The sequence below is a fragment of the Cygnus olor genome, chromosome 1, assembly GCF_009769625.2.
Source record: "Cygnus olor isolate bCygOlo1 chromosome 1, bCygOlo1.pri.v2, whole genome shotgun sequence".
Lineage (NCBI taxonomy): Eukaryota > Metazoa > Chordata > Aves > Anseriformes > Anatidae > Cygnus > Cygnus olor.
Window position 1 is genome coordinate 206,053,088 of NC_049169.1, and position 22,158 is coordinate 206,075,245.

Genomic DNA, 22,158 nt, shown 5'->3' on the forward strand with positions numbered 1-22,158 from the left:
CCAGCCTAAATTATAAATGCAGAAATTGGGAGAAACACTTAAGGATTGGGAAACGGTGCTGAGGCTTTGCCTGCAAGCTTAACTCTGCCCCTGCCCAAATCTGGGGTAGCGTCCTACCGTCCTCCTTCTCAGAAAGATGGGGTTGACTTTTAATTGTGCCATGAAACATCAGCAGGCTCCCTTGCTTTGATAAGAAGCACGGTGTTTTAGCTGGGGGATGTTGCAAGCCACACCTTGGGGTGTTAACACGAGGTGTTTCTAAGCTTTGCCCACCTGAAGTGTGCTTTGGCTTTGCTTTTCCCAAGGCTTGTGTGGGCTGAAGCACAGCAAGGGCTACGTGAGCCTGGAAATTAATTGGGAAAGGGGTTGATGCCCTTGGAGATCCTTCCTCCCTCCTCAAAAATCTCTTTTTTCAGCCCAAAGTGTGCCGGATAGCACCTGAAACAGCATCTCCTCCTGGAGACAGGGATAGCTGAATTTTTGTTGATGCCACAGAAGTAAGGGATAGTGTGAGGGAGCCTCCATCCCTAAAGGTGCACCAGGAACTCTGCTGAGAACGGGGGAAAAGCCACATCACGGCCACCCCATCCCTTCCCCAGCCCTTAGGAACTCCCTGCTGCCTCCCGGCCCTCTTGCAGGAGCCAGCTGTGACCAGACATCGCTGGTTTGAAGCCCAGCACCGATGATTTATTTATGGCCACCCACCTGGGTCCATGCCCAGTATCACTCAAGCCCTGCTCTGGGTGTCTGTGGGGTCTGCCTGTGGGTATTGGGGTGGGAAGCCGCAGGATAGAGGGGAGAAGGGTTCCAGCCCCATCTTGTGGCCATGCTGGGATGTTCCACCTCGGAGATGCTTTTGCAGATGGAAAATAGGCCTAACATGACAGTTTTGGTAGTTTAATGTTAACAAAGAGAAATTCCTAGCAGGTCGCAATGCTGGAGGGGTGAGGAGATGCTGCAGGAACCCTGGGGAGCCTGGGATGGGTCCAGTGAACCAAGCACATTAATAAAGCTCGGCAGGGCCACCTTGCACCCATCCGAAGGTTTCTGGAAGAACTCAGAGGCAGGGATTCTGAATAAAATATACCCAATTTATTTATAGGAGGTTTACAGCTGTACAACATTGGCTTTCTGTTTGGCCCGCTCTCTGATCTTGTGCAGCGTGACACATCAGTGCCTTTGGAGGTGAAGACAAGTCATAGCCTGGTTTAACACACTCACAACATGAAAAATAAAAAGGATTTCACAGAGTGCAATGGCAGGCTACTTGCAATCAATGAAATGATTCATGAAAAAATGGAAGATAAATCAGAGATATGTCCTACGCCATCTCGGGGGGACTGGAAAGTGCTTAGCAGGCTTATCAAGAAACCTTGAATATTTCCATTTGCTTCATTCAAAGAGAAAAGGCATCGAGAATCACAATGGCATTTCAATAACTGCCCTCCCCAGTCCACTCTACAAACAAAAGAAAAAAAAAAAAAGATATTTTTTGTCATTCCCTTGGAAATGAAGGGGGAAAGAAGGCTTCTAACTTAATATTTAAAAAAAAAAAAAAAAGAAAAAAAAAAGAAAAAAGAACAGAACTATTACTAATATTAAAAACTTTTGGTCCTGATATGGCAAGATGATGATTTTTTTTTTTTTGAAGAAGGTATTAAAAAGCTGCCTTTCTTTATGGCTTGATTCTCTGTAGAAGGAAGGAGCCTGGCCGTGGATGTCGGGGCATCGCTACCCCCCCAGCAAGCTTCAGCACCGCTCCTTGGGGCTAACAGTGCAGTTTGCCATTTTTGGGGGGACCCCGGCCAAAAGGCTGAAGCGATGGGCAGCCTGATTTCCTGAGAAAACGAGGCTCGAGCAGGCACGCTGGCTGTCCCCACCTGCTGCTGATGGTGCAAAGCTCCTGTGACGTTCCTGTGATGTTCTCCTCCAGATCAGTGGCTCTTCTCCCTCCTCTCCCGGGTATTTCCAGGCATCCCAGATCCTCTCCTAAAACCTAAAGCAGACTTTCTGGCCCCACAGTGCTGCTTCCACTTATTTTCGGTGATGAGTCCCATGCACAAACCCAGGACCAAATCGGAATAACCCTCGATCATGCTGCCCAAAATCCAATTCGTACCCTAAGGAGCTTGGCAGCTAACGATGAGGAAAGGAGAACAGCCTACAAACATCCATGAAGTTGTACCGGGTGCTTCAGGAGGCACCAGGATTGGAGCTGGTACCTAACTTGACTTTGGGAAACAATTTACCATGTTACAGACCTAGCAGATCTTTAGGGACTTTAAAAAATTACAGCTTTACAGCACAAACACGGGCATTTAGCAGGATAGTCAGAAATCCTACTTGCTGTAGCAGTAGAGGGCTTGCGTGTTCACTTGTCCTTGCAGCCAGAGGACTCTGCTCAGGCCAGAATTTATCATGATTGCCTTCTACCTACTAAAAAAAATCCCATTTACAGGAAGCATTGCATCATGTGTGTTTCCTTCCCCTTGCATCATGTGTGTTCCCTTCCTCTTGCACGGAGGTGACTGCAAAAGATCTACATGTTAGAAAATCATGTCGAGTTCACAGAAAAACCCTTACCTCACACCATTTTGAAAGGCACATAAAAAACCCTACACCTAAACAACAGAAGAAAAAGTGCTATGCGATGTACCTTGATCAGATGGGGCAGACGAGGGATTTTTTCCTTCATCTGGGATGTTTAAATGAAGCTGGATTCTGCCACCCAGTGGAACAGGGAAGATAAACCCAGGGTTCATGGCAAACAGGAGCAGAGCATGATCCTGCACACTGCAGGACCGTGCTCAGTCCCCTGAAAACGTGTTTGGGTTGTGCTTGTGGGACTGACTTTAGCCCAGTGCAACTCATCCTCCAGGCCAGCAGATGGAAATTGAAGGTGGGAGATGGACACTGGTATGAATTAAATATTTCTAGTATTTCAGGCTGCTCTGGGAGTAGTGCTCCTCTCCTTTAGCACAAGATAAAACCCCACGGCTTTCAAAAAGAACTTGGGAAAGTGAAGCACTGAGAAACGATGCGATGGAGGTCTGTATGCAGCAGTAAAGCTGATGCCCGTTGAGCAAAGCTTCTCATCCATCGGACCTGATGCTCTGGACTTTGGAGGAACTGTTCTCCTCTTACCTAAATGTTGAATGTATCCATCAAACAACCCAACCCCACTCAACCAAAAGCCAAATTCAAGCTCTAGAGACAGGGACTGCACGAAGCGATGGAGACAGCAGGCACCACGGCAGTTTGAGAGGCACACACAGGAGGTGAGACCAGACCGGCTCAGAAACCTGGCTCTGGAGATCAGCTGTCCTGCCACGGTCGTTAGCATCTTTGCATCCTTCAGAAACCCGGAAAACATCCCAAAAGCCCCAATCTATTTTTCCACTTCTGCTTTGCTGATGTGGCCTCCTCGGATAAGCGATTAAATGGCAATTCACGGGGAGAAGACTCCCCGTGCCCTACTCTAAACCCAAGCAGACACATTGGAGATGCATGGTGCACGTGCGTGCCACCCCTGTGTAAACAAAGAGCACGCGGGCATCGTGCTCTGGCTGTCGGGACACGCAGAGATGCCCCGGGGCGCGTGGCGGTGATGGGCTGCAGAGGACGCCAGCAGAAGGATCGTTGCGGTTCCCCCAAAAGGCACCATTTTGAACATTGAAAACACAAATTTGGCTCCTTTGAGTGGAATGCATGCATCGTTCATATACACTTGCAGGTGGTAGAGAGGCTGGGTGTATATATATGCGTGTGCACGTCTATATATGTATATATATACATATGTGGCACCAGAGAAGAGTCCTTGAGGGCTCAGACATTGGTGAGCACGTTGCTGCTGAGCAGCCTCACGGCGATGGTGCCAGGCAGATCATTTGATCTCCTGTTCCCTTTGTCCTGGAGGTGCAGCGTGTGCACTGACTGCAGGTCGCTGGGGTCTCCTGTGAGTGCCACCTGGCCCAAGAACTCGTCACTTATCAAGTTGTGGTTCCAGATCTGGAGAAACAGAACAGGTAAGGGAGGATCCTCGAGGGACACAAGCAACCTTCCCACATCAGGAAGGAGAAGGGGTTTGCTGATACCTGAACTATGATGGGTTGTCCTGGCTTCTTGCGGTAGAAGAGGCCTTTCACATCAAATTCTGGAGACACCGTGTCCTTCTTCACTGGGGAGCGAACCTTTTGCCCTTCGCACTTTATGATCACGTAAGGGTCAGCTCCTGGTGAGAGAAAAGGGAATTTATCCTTTTTTTTTTGTATCTCCTGCCATTTCTCAGAGCGCTTTCCCAGGGACTGCATGCAGCAATTTTCCTCCACTCCCCACCAGAGGAGATGGATATCTTTTGGATATCTCCAAAGATGATGTCCATGAAGCTCAGCTGCTGGGCTTGGAGTTACCCCTGTTAGGTGACATGGTCACCCGACGGGGTGGTGACTGACTGCTGCGATGTGGCCACCTCTTCTGTGACCGCATATTCTACTTAAGCCCTCCTTCCTCACTCTGAATGCTCCTTGCCTCTGGGATTAACCTTTCATGGAAGACACTGTCATGTTTATGTCTCTCTAACAGGATTTGCTGAAGGTTGGTGGAAATAAAGCCATGGAGAAGAGAGCTGAGCTCATGGACCTTGTTTCATGCAAGGAGACACCAAGAAGAATCAAAAGTGCCCGCAAAAACCCACTTGCTCCCACTGCAGCTCATATACTCTGGAACCACGCTTGGTGTTAATTTAAGGTGAGGACTAGCTAGCTCAGCAGGGCATATGTTTTTCACCTCTGTGCACAAATCATTGGCACGTCTTAAATTCCTCCCAGATCGAATGAGACTCAAATGCCTTTCAGGATAAGGACTAACGCTGGGGTAAGAAAAATACTGGATGATTAAGGTGATGAGAGACAGCACAAAGCTGGGCCAAAATTACATGCCAAGATGTGCTAAGCTTTGAGATTCAAGAAGGATTTGGGCACTGATGGGGAACCAGTGACAGAATGGGGAGCCTCAGGATGGAAATATATTTAAAAGGTGTTTAAAATGGTGAAGATGGCTCTCAGAGTATTTGTTGTGAGCAAGAATTCAGGGAAAAGATCTAAATGACAAAAAAAGGAAAGATCATTGGTGGTAGCAAGAGACATGGGGAAGAGAAAGATTGGACATTGAGGGGCAAACAAGGGAAATGAGTGGGATCCAGAGGAGATTAATTAAACTGGTGAGTGGGAAGCCAGAAGAGATGTTAATGAAGAATGTGTACCAGGTCAGTGGGAAAGGAAGGTTATAGCAATATCCCATCTGGAACAAGACACTCGTGGGGAACAAGCAGGCACAAAGATGGGGAGATAGGGAGAGGAGTTACCAAGTTCAGAGACTACCAGCTCACAGCCTGAGCTTCTAGGAGAGAGGAAGAGTCCCTCATTAGACAACACTTTTCCCTTCTGAAACAAGTACAGGTTCTGGGAATTTCAGTAGAGAGTGAGTTACTGCTACGGAAATCTAGCTGCCAGATGCATTTTCTCACCATAGTCTTTAGTGGCTATGATGGAAACAGACCAGGTGAACATGTTTTCTTGTCCAAGGGAAATGTGGAAATGAGGAGAAACAAACTACCCCCTCCTGAGGGCCAGGGATATGAGTCACCTCTTCGATTGCCAGACCACCTCTTCACCTTTTTTCTGTTTGTAAGGTCCCGGCTCCCCCGGTAAGACACAGCTGCTTTATTTCACAGCTGTTTTTCCAAACTGACCTTGCTTTTGGGATGTCTCATAAAATCCTTGTATTCCATCATAGCTGGAGCCAAATTCCAGTCTGTAAATCACTGTTTCCAAAGCAGTGTGAAAGGACTGGGCTGGGAGTTGGGAGAGATACCATTGCACTGGAAACCACCAAACCAGCAGGCTGCTGGCGGTGGGAGCTGAGCAGCTGGAACACAGCTGGGAAAAGCCATTCCCAGGGGCATCTTGCTGAAAAAAAATGTTTTATGGCTCCAGAATCCGCTTATACCCCTGTCTGAAGGAATCATGTTTCTCTGAACAGCTCAGGAACTTTTGGCTGCAGATTTCCCTGCATTGCTACAGGCACACTGAGAGTAACCTGAGAAGAAAAAAAACAACCTACCTAGGGTAAAATTCCCTCCCTGAACACTTTTGTAGGAAGACTTCCTTCATGGCATGTGATAAATAACGTGAAGACTACAGCAAACATTAGCCTGTACCATGGCTTGTCTGTCCTTCCTACTACCAGGCCTTTAAACACGATTCCTGACTTTTACAACTGCTTGCACTCAGGAGGAAAGCCTGGAAGATTATAGAACCACTGCCAAGGGCTTTTTTGGGAGGCTTTCCCAAGAATCCTAGCCAACAGCTTAAATAAAACAGCTCCCATATCATGTCCACTGTAAGAAGTGAGATTGATTCCCCATGGAGATTCTCCATGGACTTTAAGCCAACAGCTTAAATAAAACAGCTCCCATATCATGTCCACTGTAAGAAGTGAGATTGATTCCCCATGGATTGATTCCCATGGATTGATTCCCCATGGAGACTCTCCATGGACTTTCTCCATGGACTTTATTTTCTCTGGCATCTGAACCGGACACTTTCATTGAAAAATGATGTGAGGATCATTTATCCCAGATGGATATTTACCCATATCATAAATCCCAGCTACCTCCCACCCGGTGAAGCCACCTGTGTCTTCTCCCCCTAAAATGACCACCTCCCAGCTGCTCCAGGACTACACGACAGGCAGAGAAAGGCCATTACCTCCTTGGGAGTCCTGGTTCCTGAGCCCAGCTGCAGCAAGGACGTGGATCTGGGACACCACCTGCGGGTAGCCGCACATCCCACTCCAGCAGGTGTGCGGTGGCTCATCCAGCGTCAGCTCTCTGTTGGGGAGAAACATGTAGCCTTTGAGACATGCCCAGCCTCACCTGATGAGCAGGCCAAGGAGTTGTCTCCAGCAGGATGGAAGGACTATGAACCATCCACTGCCAGACTCTGCTCCCTACTCTGACCTCCCTCTCATCCTGGGATAGAGAAGCTCTCCCATGTCATGCTTAGAAGCAGAGTGGGAACTTCTCTGTAAAGAGAGCAGTAAAGATGCCCTGTCTGTTGGCCACCATTGGAAAGAAAGCCAAGCAGCAACTCTGGGTAAAGCTACGGCCAATTCCTGCCAGGGTAACCACATATAAAAAGCTCAAGGCTCTCTCCAAATTGCCAGTTCCTCCCCATCGCCGCTCCTTACCGGCAATCTGAAGGCACATCTGTGAAAACCCTGAGAAGGAACTCGCCCTCGTGCCCAGGGTCAAATGTGGTGGGGATGATGACGTAGCGGCCTTCCTTCAGGTCCGTCCTCAGGAAGACGCTGCGGGAGTTGATGTAGATGGAGCTGGCCACCTTCTGCTGCAGGGTGTGCATGCGGTAGTTCCTGTTCAGCTCCACCTGGGCACAGACCACAGTGGGACAGTCAGCAGGACAGCACCGAGGGAAAACATCCCGGTGTCCAACTGGGGGGAAGACAGCAAGGGTTGATCCCACAGTGCTGGGAGGGCTGCAATTAAGAGAAACGGCAAAGTGGTGCCAAATAAGCTGGATGGAAAGTGGGCTTTGATGTGGCTCTCACAGCTCTGGTGGCTTGTAAACTCATTCTTGTTAATTCCAGCTTGACACTGGAGGCCCATCAAGCTACATTTGAGGGTCAGTCTAGCAAATTTCAGCATTCAGAGGTGACAGACTAACCATTGCCTTTAGCATGGAGAACCTTTCTGTGCTGTCACTCCTCACTTCTAAAATCTCTCACCATCACTGGAGGAGGGCAGGCTGTGCTGAGGACACCCATGGGGGCACACAGAGTAATGATTAAACATTATACCAGTGCTCATGCAACACTGGGGTAGCACTCTGCTACTAACAAATTTACTGAGAGGATTCGGGTTGACATGCAGGATCCACTGTCTACCTTATGGATATCAAAGCCTATGGCCAAGTTCTCTCCTTTGCCTTCTTTGCGACTGGTCCTTTTTGGCTTCTGCTGGATGGAGATCAGCACTTCATCTTCCGCCTTCTTCACATCAAACACGTACTGGAATCAAAGAGAGGAAGGTGAGGAAGGACACTAAGACAGGAGCATTGGGCATGGGTGGGGGTAAGCCCATCTTTGAATTGCTCTGCAGAATCCAAGGTGTCACGATGAAGTCTTATACCAGAGCATTTCATCCCTTGCAGTCTGCCACAAGTCCTCATACGAGGCATGGAAGTAAGAATTATGTTCACAGAGACCTAAAAGAAAGGCTAATAAAGAACTGGGAGCTGAAAACAACTCTCCCACATTCTTGATGACAACTCCTGCAATGGACAAGAACATCCTTTATCTTTATGTTAGATGAAGGACTTAAAAAAATGTGTCTCATGTTACAAAGAATCCCAGTTCAGAGCAGGACAGAAAAACTTGATTAACCACACAGCAGGGCCTTTTCTGAAAGCTCAGCTAGAAGGAAATGGCCCTACAGACTGCATCTGTCCAAGAAAATTTCACAGTGTCAAGGTCTGAAGAAAGAAAATGGGATTTGATCATTCAGGCATCCAAATAGTTGGAAAGGGTTCCTGGCCTTGTTTAACTGGCATCAGCTACCACCAATACCATGTGGCACAGTTTGCTGTTTGCTTGTGCCAAGGTGCTCTACACCAAGCCCTTGGAGGTAATTTCCCTACTAAGAGGCATAAGGTTAGAAGAGTTGGCCTGGATGCTGGTCATGCTGTGCCCAGGGGTCTCAGCCTGAGAAAGGTCACCTTAAATCTACTGGCATAGAGGTCTGACAGCTGTTTTGGCCTTCTAGGTCCCTGTAGGATCTTTCAACCCTTGGAAGCATGTGTGAAGGCTCCAGAAGGTCCTACTCTACGTGACTCACCTGGGGGTTCTGCAAAAAGGTGTTCTTGTGGTTGATACAGCCTCCACTGCGGTTCTTCAAGGGGTCTTCACTTCTGGTCCACACCCCATGGAGCACTGCCTCCTCCCAGGTCTTATGGATGCTGAGGTAGGATGTGTTGATGAGACGGCACTTGATGATGTCCGTGAAGTATTTGCAGAAGTCTTCAAAGGTCATCCTAAGTCAGAAAGGACAGAGTTGGGTTATGCTGCTTTGTTCCCCTGAGCAGTATGTTGCAGGGAGTTTCCTGATCACCTGTTAGAGACTGTGTGTGGGTAGCCCCTGATGGCTGACACCAACAAAGAGGTGGAAATACCTTTCCCCATGCAGTAAACAGTTCTTTGGTTCATACAGAGGAATTACATGTTTTAGAGTGGTGGAAGGCAGAGCAGTTCTCTTCCTCCATGGATGGGTACACGTGGTATTGAAAAGTGTACCTGGTGAGACTGTTATGTTCAACAAGTTTCCAACTGAAACTGTTTGGAACCGGCGTGATACTGAGCAGCTTGCAATCCTAGGTTCGTGCCCATCCAAAGCTAATACCTGCGGGCTCAATTAGGAAGCTTCACTAAAGATCCTATGGCTTGGAAGGCTGTTTGCTCTGGATGGTTGCATGGAAATGGAAATTGTGTTCAGCTTTGGGCCTCTCACTACCAGAAGGACACCGAGGCCCTGGAGCATGTCCAGAGAAGGGCTCCGAAGCTGGTGAAGGGCCTGGGACACAAGTCCTGTGAGGAGCGGCTGAGGGAACTGGGGGGGTTTGGGCTGGAGAAGAGGAGGCTCAGGGCAGACCTTATTGCTCTCTGCAACTGCCTGAAAGGAAGGGGTGGGGAGCTGGGGGTTGGCCTCTTCTATGATTTTATGATTCTATGACTCAGATGCTTCACGGAATGGGAGGACTCTGTGAGCATAGCCCATGGCAGCAACCCCAGGAGGGACTCACCAGAACTCTCCATCGTCTTCCACCGTCATCCCCATCTTCTCTCTTTCACTTTTGCTCACTTTCTGCCACTCCTCAGAGCTGTGGGAAGAGAGCAGAATCATTACTGCGAGGGCAAGGGGCAACAGAATTCAAGGGAGTACTTGGCCTCAGAAGGATCTGAGGGGCATGAAGCATATAAAGCTCCAGCCATGCAACCGGTCCCCACACTGCTCTGGTTAGCTTGTCTCCCAGACATGGGGGAAGTGCAGGATGGCTCGGGGAAGCAGAGAATCACAGAATCATTAGGGTTGGAAAAGACCTCCAAGATCATCACCCTACTACCAATGTCACCCACTAAACCATGGCCCTAAACTTTTACTTCTTTCCTGACCAGTGAAGCTGAATCCACCCTATTAGTAAGGATAACAAAATGGACACCAGCCACAGCCTCTGGTTACACCAACCCTTGGTTATCCATCCCATCCCATCCCATCCCATCCCATCCCATCCCATCCCATCCCATCCCATCCCATCCCCAGACAACGTAGCAGTCAGCAGTGGTAGAGGCTGACTCTGCTGGGTGTTAGTTTGGCTGGAACAAGACTTGGAGTGGAAAGGTGAGGTAAAACCATCCTTCACAAGAGTGAAAATGCCAATGATTTCACCACAACACCCATCAGAGCCTCAATGAGAAGGTCTGCCAAGCTCATCCACCCTCGTCTTGTGCTCTTCAGGGACCCCAGGACAAAAAATAGCACCACCCAATTGAAATAGTAGGTTTAGGACATTGGTTGAAGCAGCATCCCACAACTGCTTGTACAATGTTATCTTATGAGTGTAGATATAGCCAAATTGTTTCATGCCTCAGGGCCTGCTCTACCCCAGCTTTTACCAACAAAAAAGGTGCTACTGCTGCCTGTCCCACTCACGTGTCACTCCAAGGTCCGTTCCACTCCCGTTCACCCCACGGGTTCCGCATGCGGATCATATCCAGCTTCTCCGACTTGAAGAAGGAGAGCAGGCCGTGACCCAGGCGGACCTTCCTCACGTCTGTCACCGCGTACGCGTGGCCCTTCACCAGCCCACAAGCCAGGCGGGCCTCCATGTCAGCCGCCGATGTGGCCTGGGCAGGGGACACAAGGAGAAGACACCGATGCTCAGGGAGAGAGATAGTTACCTCTGCAGAAGTATCAGATGTTGTATTAGGTACTAGATCCTTTCTCATCTTCACCCTTAGTGTGAGGTTTCTGAGCTCCCTTAATGTCAACCGATAAAGCTCATCTTACTGGTTATATTGGGACAACTGGCACCCAATGTTTGTGGAGAAGTCTGCATGCAGACGCCAAAATGCTTTTTTCTGGAAGTGAATCTTAAATTTAAAGTATTTAAATGGTAATTTGATAGTAAGTGTTTAAATGGTAATGGGATAAACCTGGGCTCTTGGACATAGCAATGAGGACTACATACGGTTGGATCCAGGCTTGAGTCTCTTTGTCATCTACAGTAAAGAAGTAGGATTCCTTGGCCACAATTTTTCTGATCTAACTTAATGTCTCCAACAGGGTAAGACAAACAGCACCCTAAAATGCCTATTCCCATGAGATCACAACCACACAGGCAATGTTGCTTACTTTGATGGAGCAGCTGATGAGGCCTCCCCGGTTGTGCACCTTCAACACACGCTCAAACAGGAGGTTTCGCTTGGCTTCATCGGTGATGTAGTCCCCTTCGGTCAGGTCAATTGGTTCAGAGACCCCACCAGTAAAGTCTACCAGCGCATCTGCTGTGTTGCCTCCATCAAGGGCCTCGTAACAGCCTGACAGCCTGAAAGAGGGTGAGAGGAATGGCACAACAGCACTAGCTTGGATTTTGAGAGACCTGGGACAATTCTTGAGGCAGTATGGAGAACAGACATTTGTAGGAAGTCTTTCAGTAGGTGGAGACAGCAAAAAAAAATTGATGAAAAAAATAGGATCTGTGCTGTCTGCAGTGCTTTTGAAATCCCGGGGATAGGCGTTATTTAAATCAAAGTGGAGTTGGAGGATATTTTGCTCTGAAGGTAAATCAAGACTAGTGAAGGGTTTTTCTTCCAATTTCTGTATACCTATGTCCCACTCCTCCCCAGGAAAGATGCTGTTTTGACAAGACATCTGTTCCATTTGAGGCTAAAGCAACCTCAAATTGTTAAGTTCCAGTTTTTGACTAGGCCTTATACACAGAAGGGGAAAGGGATGAGGCTGGATGTGGAGACCATGATCACAAATATGCCCTAACAGACTTTGGTCTGCTTCTGATCTAAAAACTGATGCATCCCCTTGAAGAAAGGATTATCCTCAGCTCATACAGAAGCAGGAAAAATCACATTGCCTTCCCATACCAGTGCCATCTCTGACACTTTGTTAAGTAATAAAAACAAACTCTGAAATAATCACCTACAATTCCTACTTGGCGTCAGACACCTGTGGAGCCCACAGCATTTTGTCACTACAACCATTTTCCACCAGTATAAGCCAACTGATGAATGAACAGAGAGGAAAACCATAGTGTGCAGGTCCCACTTTGCTCTGCAACTGCCCAGGTACCTACTTGGCATAAGCTTTCTCCACCAAGGCGCACCAGAACTCGTTCCTGGAGTTGGAGTGGCAGTAGATGAGCTGGTTGTGGAGTGTGGGCAGGCGGTCATCTATGACCACGTCCAGCCACTGCCCGAAGCGCCAGAACTGGAAGTGGAAGATCCCTGCGTAGCTCTCCGGTTTCTCGGGGTTCCACTCCTGCTCCTTCCAGTCCGGGATGACCTGCGTTCAGCATGGGGAGGAGACAGAGGGAAGACGTGCACCCAGGTTATTCCCTTTTTTGTTAGGTTTAGTTCCCATCCCAGACCTAATGAAGACAATATCAAAGATAAGGAAGAATGTGAGGGAGGTGGGCTTGCTTACAGCCCATCCGGGCAATATTCTGGGCCTGGCTCTTCCAAGGCAGACTAGATTTGCAGCTAAGGTTCTCTCACAGCTCTGTTTCTGTTATACCTCTCCTAGGCCTTGTTCTTATCATTTTACCCTGGAAATCTGCTGCCATCTACTGCTGCAGACAGGCTTTTGGAACAGCAACCTTTTTTTTGTCCTTGATCTGACTAGGGATGGTTATTCTTGGGAAAGTTTTTACAATAGAATTGAACAGTTGGAAGGGACCTACAAAGATCATCAAGTCCAACTGCCTGACCACTTTAGGGCTACCCAAAAGTTAAAGCTTATTACTGAGGGCATTATCCAAATGCCTCTAGAACATTGACAGGCATGATCTCATCGATGGCTATTCTTATGACCAAATTTTTGTGAATTTTAGTGTCAGAAGGGTACCGTTAAAATCTTTCTTTGGTCCTCTTTCTTGATTCTGGTGTGATTGGACTGTCCCAAAAGCAAGTATTGTACTCAGCTACTGGGTGGTAATGAACAGGGAGCATCACTCTGCGTACATCTGCTCTACTAAAGAAAAGTGGGAGAAAGCAAGATCCCATCACTGTAGGGTCCTCATTCATCCCTGGTAAGAGCTGCCATAGTCATCCAAGCAAGCACAGGGAGATCATAGAATTATTAAGACTGGAAAAGACCTCCAAGATCATCTGGTCCAACCGTCCCCCTACCACCAATGTCACCCACCAAACCATGTCCCTAAGCACCATGTCCAACTTTTCCTTGAACACCCTCAGGGACAGTGACTCCACCACCTCCCTGGACAACCCATCCCAATGCCTGACCGCTCTTGCTGAGAAGAAATGTCTCCTCATTTCCAACCTGAACCTCCCCTGGCACAACTTGAGGCCATTCCCTCTGGTTATCACTGGTTACCTGTGAGAAGAGGCCGACCCCCAGCTCCCCACCCCTTCCTTTCAGGCAGTTGCAGAGAGCAATAAGGTCTGCCCTGAGCCTCCCCTTCTCCAGCCCAAACACTCCCAGTTCCCTCAGCCGCTCCTCACAGGACTTGTGTCCCAGGCCCCTCACCAGCTTCATAGCCCTTCTCTGGACACGTTCCAGGGAAAAGAAGGACTGAGGTGACAGAAACACTAAAGCAGTTGAGGGGTAGAGGTAGTGCAGGTTTGGTGTCATGGCCATCGGCACTGTCAGTGGGACAAGGCAAAAGCGATGGGTAATTGCCACAGTCCGTAGTCTTTCATGTCTGTGAGCACCATCAGACAGAAAATCCACCCAACAGCTGGGCCAGAAATGGATACAGCCATGCACAGCTGCTCCTTTTCAGAGGAACTGCATTTTGTTTAGAAACAGGACAGAGGCACACAACAAAGAGTTTTCGGTGAGGGTGAAGATAACATGGTCCTACATCATGACCAGGGTGGGCTGTGAGGCCCTGTGCAATTAATGGGGTCGACAGTTAACAAGTACTGACCGATGCAGCTGTGACTGACCGTCGACTCCTTCACTTCTTGACTTAACTGCTTCCCAAGTGTCACAACCTAAGAGATGAAAGGCCCTAGTGTGCCTATGGGGACAATAATCACCAGATCATGCTCCAGCACACCTAAATAATCACTGCCTGTCCTGTGGGGACAAGCTGTAAGTGTTGGGGTGGGACAGGACAGGATACAGCTATGGGAAGAGGCTCTTTAGGAAGTCCCAGGCCATGGTGAGACCCCAGCACCAGGCCTTGGCCCTGGTCCAGCTGCTGGAGCCTTTTGCTTTTTGGTGGTTGCAGCCACAACTGCAGAGAGCCCTCTCTCTGGACAACCTCCCCAGCTCCTTAAATACCAGAAATGATCCAGCCCAGGACTTTTATTGCTTCTCAGAATTAAAGACAATTGAAATATTAACGACGCCATCAGCTCCCTGAGCTCACTGGCACTCTTGAGTTGTCTGGATCAATAGAAGCAGAACAGACAGAGCCATGAACAAGAGCCACTTTTGGAGGGTTTGGTGTTTTCCAGGAGTGCTAATAAAAGATATGCCCCAGACTCCCTCTGGGACGCTGCCAGGGAAGGTCAGACCATCAGTCCCCATCGATTCCCTCCTGACTGGCGCTCATGCTAATGAATTGTCATAGAGGGCCATTGTGCTAATCAACTCGCTATTAATGTGGGCTTAGAAATGATTACAGCATTGATTAAAGGCAGCTACCGAGCCAAAGTTGGTAGCTGCCACTTCCAGCTGGCTGGTTCTGAGGGCTGGCACTGCTATCAGCGGTGGCAGGAGATACTGGTCCCCCACCGTCCTCCTCCACCTTCATATGGGGACAGTGCTGAGAGCATCCTCTGCTGCTGGTGGCATCAGGAGCTGTGGTTGCACTGTGGTTGCAGTTTTTACACTGACCAGAGGGAAGATGAAGGTCCCTCCACCTCCTCCACCCACTGCCACGGGTGTCTGTGGCCATGGACTGGCATGGTAGGGCAGATAGCTCCCCAGATATCACAGAATCACAGAATTGCAGGGGTTGGAAGGGACCTCAAAAGATCATCGGGTCCAACCCCCCTGCCAAAGCAGGTTCCTATCTCCATCCTTTCTCAGAGGACTCTGGAGAACATGGCCTGGACCAAGGGTCCTGTTGAGTCCTGGTCTCAACTTGGTTGTGTTGAGGCACCGAAGGTGACATCTCTTCATTCACACAACTGTGCTGCTTTTTGCTTAGGGGCTCCCAAAATCTGGAGCTGTAACACTTTTGTAGGATAAATTTACAGGGAAAGGGCACAGAGACAGGTAAATTGGGAGCCCAAAAATACCAGGTTCCAGATCTAATTTGTAACATTTCCCTAGGCCAGTTTAGGGTTTTTCTTATTTTTCTTAGGAATGGCTAATTAAAAGAGAAGGCACCTGTGACCCTGGAGAAACATCTGTGACTCGAAGAGGAATTGGTAGAAGTTCTGCTGGGAACTTGCCAGCTGAGGAAGGGGAGGGAGGGACCCTGCTGTGCTGAACAAACCAAGATGAAATTCACCTAGGAGATGGGACAGAGTGGTGTACCTGAAAGCCCTTATGGGCTGCTGAAACTGTGTGGGGTGAGTTTCAGTGAGTGTTATAACGTGGCTCATCTGCCCTATGGGAGAGAGAAATCAGAGTGACCCACTCACCTCCCACCCCCAGCTCTGGCAGAAAGGTGAGATCCACCTGAGGAGCATTTTTCCTCCTATGCCCAGTTTCAAACCCCTGCACAGACCGACCACAAAATGCTCCATTAATGCTCCAAGAGAGAAAAAGGTTAAAGTTAATTTTACTTTTCACAAGAGAAAAAGGTGCTCAGAAATACCAACAGTGTCTTGGAAATTAGTGGGTTCTGCTTTGCTGCATGCAGGACTGGGGCAGCTACCAAGAAGGGCATGAAGAAAACACACACAGCCTCAGTCCTTACGGGGAACCCTGTTGACTAGGCTTTTATTCACTCTGGTACATCAATACCAAGCAAGGGACCTGCTGCAGGAACTCTACCCAAGCAACCAGCAACGTAGCGATGGCGTGTTGTGAGACCTGGCATGCAAAAACCCTTTTGGAGGTTGACAGTGAGTCCTGTTATTAGGTCTGATGTGGTTTGCAGTCAGGAGCTCTGCTCTGGGATGTACAAGGACGGGTCTCCTGTAAGAAGGTCTTCTGGGACCCTAGAAGTGGGTTTGGCCCACAGTAAGTAAGTCCATGCTATCGCCAAGCAGAGATGGATCCCCTTTTACCTCTCGTCTTTGGGTCCAGCATTTTGGGGTCTAAAAAGCAACAACAGCTTCTCCAGCAGAGCCCATGGCATGGCTGTGGGATCCAGTGGCTGCTGAACTCAAAGTTCCCACCATTTCTCCAGCACGTAGCTTGCTGAAATCTTCCCGTTTGTCTTCCCCTCTCTGTCTGACAGAGGTGGTGTTTATCATTTTATAAGCTATCATTGGCCTGGGGAGGACATGGACTCCAGCGTCTCTGAAGGCTCAGAAGAAGAGCTTGGACTCTTTTTGGGATGGCCCCCACAAATCAGTAGAGCATGGGTATGAAGCCTTCTCATCCTGGCTTTCCCATCACCGCCCTCTCCTCATATACATCAGGAAAATCTCCGTCCATACCCTAAGGAGTGCTCGCTCACATTTGGGTGCAATCCTAGCAAAACCTGCAGGACCAATCATAATAATACTTGACTCTTTCAAAGCACATTTCCATCTGTGGGTCTCAAGAAACTCCACCAAAGTATCCTTCGCTTTCTGGTGGAAGGAAAAGAGCATGTCCAAACTTAGCAGTTTATCCACAGTCATGGGACAAGCCAGACACATCTGCTCCTAAACTTCCAGAGGTACTCTCTACCCGCTCTGCTCCCACGACCACCCAGGCACCAGTCCCTGCCTTGGCATTCAGAGAGAGGAGGAGATAACTGCCTTTGGAGGACAGCAGCAGCCTCCTTATTTGTGGTCTGTGAAGTGCTCTGCGACCTCATGCTCTCCATAGATGCTCGAGGATAAATATATTCCTGGGTGTTTTGAGGCCACAACAATGCACAAATTGGCTTTGCTGCAGGGGACTCCCTGCTGGCTCAGAGCTACAGCCTGCTCTGAGCTTCTGGCTCGCTTGCTCGGCTCTGCACACACATGCCTGCTCCAACCCTTCCCAGTACCAAAAATCCCCAGGCAGCACAAGGTGGGCAACAAGCTGAATCCCACCTCCCCACTTGGGCTTCACGGCACGGTGAACCTCCACAGGACCAGTCTTCAGAGACATTGAGCAGCCACAGTCACTGCCAGCACTCAGCATCCTTGCAAGAAGTGCTCCATCTCCAACAAGCCCCCTCTTTTGGATGGTTAGGGTGGAAACTGGAAGCCAGGGCTCTCTCCAGGTTCGTAGCGTGGCAGGTTCTTATTCTTACATCAGACTTTTTGTATCCAGGTGCCACGGTTGGAGGGGTTAGGGAGACAAATATTTCCAAGCCAGCTAAACCCTGCCAGTCAGGCTTGGTGAATCCCAGCTGAATTCACTTATACTTAGGTAAACACAGCATGGCTCATCCTCCCTCTTTCCCATCACTCAGACAGGCAAGAGCATGTTTTGGGAATGTTTCTCGGGGTGAGGAGCTCCACAAGCACCAAGCTGTTCTCCACTTTTTTTGTGATGCCATCCTTCATTGAAGAACCCCATAAAAGCAACAAAGAACTGAACGAAAGAAAGGAAAAAAAAAAAAAAAAAGACAGAAGCATAGCTGGAGCAAGGAGGGCCAGGCAAAAGGGAGTCAGGCTTTAAAAACGATGGAGCCCTTCAGCTGAGCAGGTTCAAGGCCGTCGGTGAAAGCGAGGAGGAAATACATCACCTTGCGGATCCTGGCCAACTCCACTAGCCGCTCCCCAAACTCCTGGGCATCGGCCTCATTGCACTCCACTTCCTTGGCCCCTGGCTTCTTCCAGAAGATGCCCACGGGCTCCAGCAGCTGCCGGTTCATGAGGTGGGTGAGATCGGGAGTCCAGTGCTGGGAGGTGCCTGTCACCGTCACCTTCCCACATTTCTCCAGCTGGATGTCCCAGCGGAGGAAGCGCAGGTTGTGCTGCCGGAGGAAATCCACCCGGTAGACATGCTCGTTGGGCTGCAGCAGCTTCTCGCCGTCCTGTGGCCTGCCTTTTTTCTGCTGCAGGCTCTGAACCCTCAGTCGCATGCAGCGGGTGAGCTGGTCATCGTGGACGAAGGGCAGCTTGAGCTCGCCTGCCTCGGCTGCCATCTCCTCCGCGGCTCCTCTGCTCCGTCCCCGGCACCGTTTGGCTCCCAGATAGGACACGCAGAGGGGAAAAATTCTGGTGGCCCTTCTCCACGGTCCCAGCGGTGCTAGGCAACCCGGGCCAGTGACGCAAAACGCCCTCGGGGGCTTCCTCTGGGTGCCCTCCCGTCTCCTTTGCAGAGCAGGAACCGATGGTGCCACTGTGCACGATAATCTATAGGGAAGGGATGTCTGATGTCAGCCTCCCTGGCAACCTCCCTGACAACCGCTCCGGCAAGCTGGAGCAGGGCTCGTTAGCCCTAAACGAAGGTGCACAGCCAGGGCAACCATCCTGCAGGTTTTGGCAGCGGTGGTTTTCTCAGCACATGGATTTGTGGGGTAATCCGGGTTGTAGAGCCTCTGGAGGGGTCTGGTCCAAACCTCTGCTCAAAGCAAGACTTCACGGTTAAATCAGCGTCAGACCGTGACATGCTGGAGATATTTCCTTTTTCCCTTTATTTCTAATAAAGAGAAAATAATAAATATTTCTATTTCCCGTGTTACAGCTCGTGCTGTTGAGTTTTGCTCTGTGATTGTGCTCGAATTTGGCTCTGTCTGGTCTGCATCCTCCCTTTTGGAAGCTGCAGACAGCAAAAAGCTTCTCCTTCATCTTCCCTTCTCCTACCTCTCTCAGCGTTTCCTTGCTTGCCCTGTGCTCCAGCCCTGACCATCTTGGTGGTCTCCTTCAGGTGGTCTCACTCCCATCTTCCAGTCTTCTGGAGACCCCCAAACTGGACACCGTGCCCAGATGGGGATTCACAAGTGCCAGATGGAAGGGAAGAATTTCTCCTGCCCCGCTGGCTGTGCTCATGCCAGTTTGTCCCCATGTGTGGTTGTCCTTCATCTCTGCAGGAGCTCAACTTTGACTCATGGTCAAGCTTCAGGACTCCGTGTCTTCTTCTGGATGGTGCAGGTGGCCCCACATGCTGCAGCAGGAAGCCTTGGGGGACACCAGCACCTCAGCATAAGTCTGCCTGCCCTCAGATGGACTGGACTGATGCTGGAGAGGGTGCTCATGTGTGGACCTCACCTTGGTGCTCCCGGGAACTGGACTCGGACACAGTCTGGGTGTTGCAAGACCACTGTGCCTAACCTGGGATCCCTCATTCCCTAAAAACTGCTGGGCAAGGTTATATGGGGCCCACCGGTGCTCTGCTGGTGGGTCCTCCAGGCAGACGAAGGGGGGTTCTGGGTAACATGTTCCTCGTTGCAGGGTGCTGGGTGCCTCCAAGAGGCTGTGGATCCCAAGGAGAGGTGCCACGCCGAGCCATGCCCCTCTGCCAAGATGCACCATGAGACGATGGCTAACCCACCATCATGGTTTTAGGAGCACCATGGAAAAGGCCTGACTCCTGCAAGTGTGACCTGGTATCTTTTGGGTAAAGTCGCTGGTTTGGACTCTCAGAGAGTCAGGGATTTCATCACAAAGCTTCAGAGGAAACAACTTATGGTGCCGTGTCCTTTGGTTCTCCCCATCCTATTTGTGAGTCGTGTTGGCTCCTGCCACAGGATGTGTTTGCAGGGCCCTTTGGAAGCTCAAGCTGTGTTAAATGAACTCCAGGAAAGTGCTTTTCTAAACTTTTTTTACAAAAGGCACTGCCATCACTTGGGCTATGTCACACAATTCGACTTCCAGAAGAAGTCCCCAAAAAAGACCACCAGAAGATGCCCTTGACCAGACAAGTCCCAGGCACCAGGAGCCCAAGGTGGGACATTTTCCTGGGATTTGTCCTGTACTCACCAGTCCCCTATCGCTCCTTAAGACCCTGAGAACAGAGGCAAAGAAGCTAAGGGTTACTATTTGAAGGGGCAAAGAGAGGTCTGAGGAAACCAGCCCCTTCTTGCTGTTCTCTGAGCTTTTGCCTCACTTGTTTATGAGCTTTAAAACACATTCAGCACCAGCTATTGAGCCAACCCTTGGGTTTTACAAGTTAAAAATGCCTTCAGGTAACCCTGGAGGCCTTTCTGAGCAGAGCTGTGTGTGGCAGTGCCTTGTGGTCCTCGGTTTGCTGGATCTTTTACCCTCAGATCCAACACTGCCCTGGAAATATACGGGAAGGGAGCAGGAGAGCAGGCTAGCTGGTGATGTAGAGGGGTCCAAATCACTTGGTCTCCTGGTTCCTGTCCCTCTGCTTTGATTTCTTTTCAGAAGAGCTAGATGTATCTGAAAGACCACAGCTGACATCTAAAACCATGTAGAGGCAGACAAGGCTCAGGAAATTAGAAAACTGCTCCCAATTCACTTCCAGCCCCTAAGTCCCACCCAGTGACTCAAACAGCATGGGCTTGATGGGGAGGAGGGACACGGAGGGAGCCTTGGGGTGACATGGGTGAAAGTGTGAATAAAATCATCTCTTGGTAAACATCAGGATGTGTTGGCTTGTCCTGTTCCCTGGAAGAAATCCTCCTTCCCAGCACTTGCTCATGTTGGGAGGAAGAGTTTTACTGCATGCAGTGGAGCAAGGGACACATGGAGCAAGTTACATCCTGGTGTAAATCAGGATTACATTTTCTAGGAGCAGTGGGAAACCTGGACTGATACTTCAGTGATATTAACACCTGCATCAGCATCTTTCAACTCCTCATGAACTCTGAACCAGAAATATTTTGGTGTCTAATGACAGCTGAAGAATTTAATGTTTGGCTAAAGGGGTTAATCTGTGCGCTTGACTTCTCCCATTGTGCTCTAAAAGTTGCTGCTGCTGCAGTTTATAGCCACACTCACTCCTTGCAGGGCAATGTTCATCATGAGCTCTTAAAGGAAATGGTGAGCAAGGGTCCTAGCTAATTCAGAAGTCTCCAAAACCAGAGCCCTGCAGTGAATGCCACAGCAAAGTGAACATCACTGGGCTCGGGGAGAGGATCACAGCTTTTGGTTTCGTTGGAAAAAAAACCTTTGTGACAGAGAGCAGGATGCAAGGAGGCAGGTAAAGAAGAGCCTCTGAGGTTTAAGGGCATGGAAAATGAGAAGTCACAAACACCCACAGCAAAATCGCCAAGGGAGGAAGAGCACTGCTGCCGGCAAACCGAAATAATGAGGCGTCCAAAGGGACCTGGCTGCTGTTTGGTTGGCGCCTCCCAGGGCAGGGCTGGAGGTGAATGGTGAGCAGGGAGGACAACTTGCCCTGGGGAGGAACAACCCAAACAACGCCTTGCACCACACCATGGCTGGCACAACGGCCACGAACAGGGGGAAACCTCACTGCTTATCCAGGAGCCAAAAACAGCCATCCTCTTCCCATATAGGAAATGGAATATATAGGAAAGACTTGAATTTAACAGAAAACAGGGTTGCTGCAATGAATTCCCAAGGTGGAGCCCAGTGTTTATGACCACAAAAGCCACCCGCAGCAGCATAGCTGATGCACAAGGTGGAGGCAAAACCTTTGGGTCTGCTGCAGTAGGAGGCTGTGGGTGACCCTGCCAACCCTACAGGGCTTTGGTGGCTGCCTTTTTGCAGTAAAAGCTAGAAAAAGGGGCTTGCAACTTGCTGGTCTCTTGTGCTAGGATGAGACTCACCTGTACCAGGGACTGGGGGCTACGTTTGCTTTGCCTTTCATAGGATTTACTTCTTCTGCCACAGAGGACGTGGTAGAAATGA

General features: G+C 49.5%; 2 protein-coding genes across 5 annotated transcripts in view; both read right to left on the reverse strand.

The window, feature by feature from the left end:
- Window positions 1-1,070: 1,070 nt before the first annotated feature.
- CAPN5 (calpain 5) overlaps window positions 1,071-22,158 on the reverse strand; it is a 57,410-nt gene continuing 36,322 nt past the window's right edge. For all 4 annotated transcript variants that reach the window (XM_040544507.1, XM_040544506.1, XM_040544505.1 and 1 more), the window contains 10 exons: window positions 12,438-12,646; window positions 11,483-11,675; window positions 10,781-10,974; window positions 9,873-9,950; window positions 8,912-9,107; window positions 7,963-8,085; window positions 7,249-7,445; window positions 6,768-6,889; window positions 4,095-4,231; window positions 1,071-4,008 (listed from right to left, as the gene is read on the reverse strand). In XM_040544507.1, the coding sequence (XP_040400441.1) occupies window positions 3,826-4,008; window positions 4,095-4,231; window positions 6,768-6,889; window positions 7,249-7,445; window positions 7,963-8,085; window positions 8,912-9,107; window positions 9,873-9,950; window positions 10,781-10,974; window positions 11,483-11,675; window positions 12,438-12,646 (1,632 nt within the window). In that variant the 3' untranslated portion in view covers window positions 1,071-3,825. The remainder of the gene's footprint in view (window positions 4,009-4,094; window positions 4,232-6,767; window positions 6,890-7,248; window positions 7,446-7,962; window positions 8,086-8,911; window positions 9,108-9,872; window positions 9,951-10,780; window positions 10,975-11,482; window positions 11,676-12,437; window positions 12,647-22,158) is intronic.
- On the reverse strand, window positions 15,621-19,048 carry LOC121063736 (olfactory marker protein). The gene has a single exon (XM_040544509.1). It carries the CDS (start codon window positions 18,519-18,521, stop codon window positions 18,042-18,044), a length of 480 nt encoding a protein of 159 aa, XP_040400443.1. The 5' UTR covers window positions 18,522-19,048; the 3' UTR covers window positions 15,621-18,041.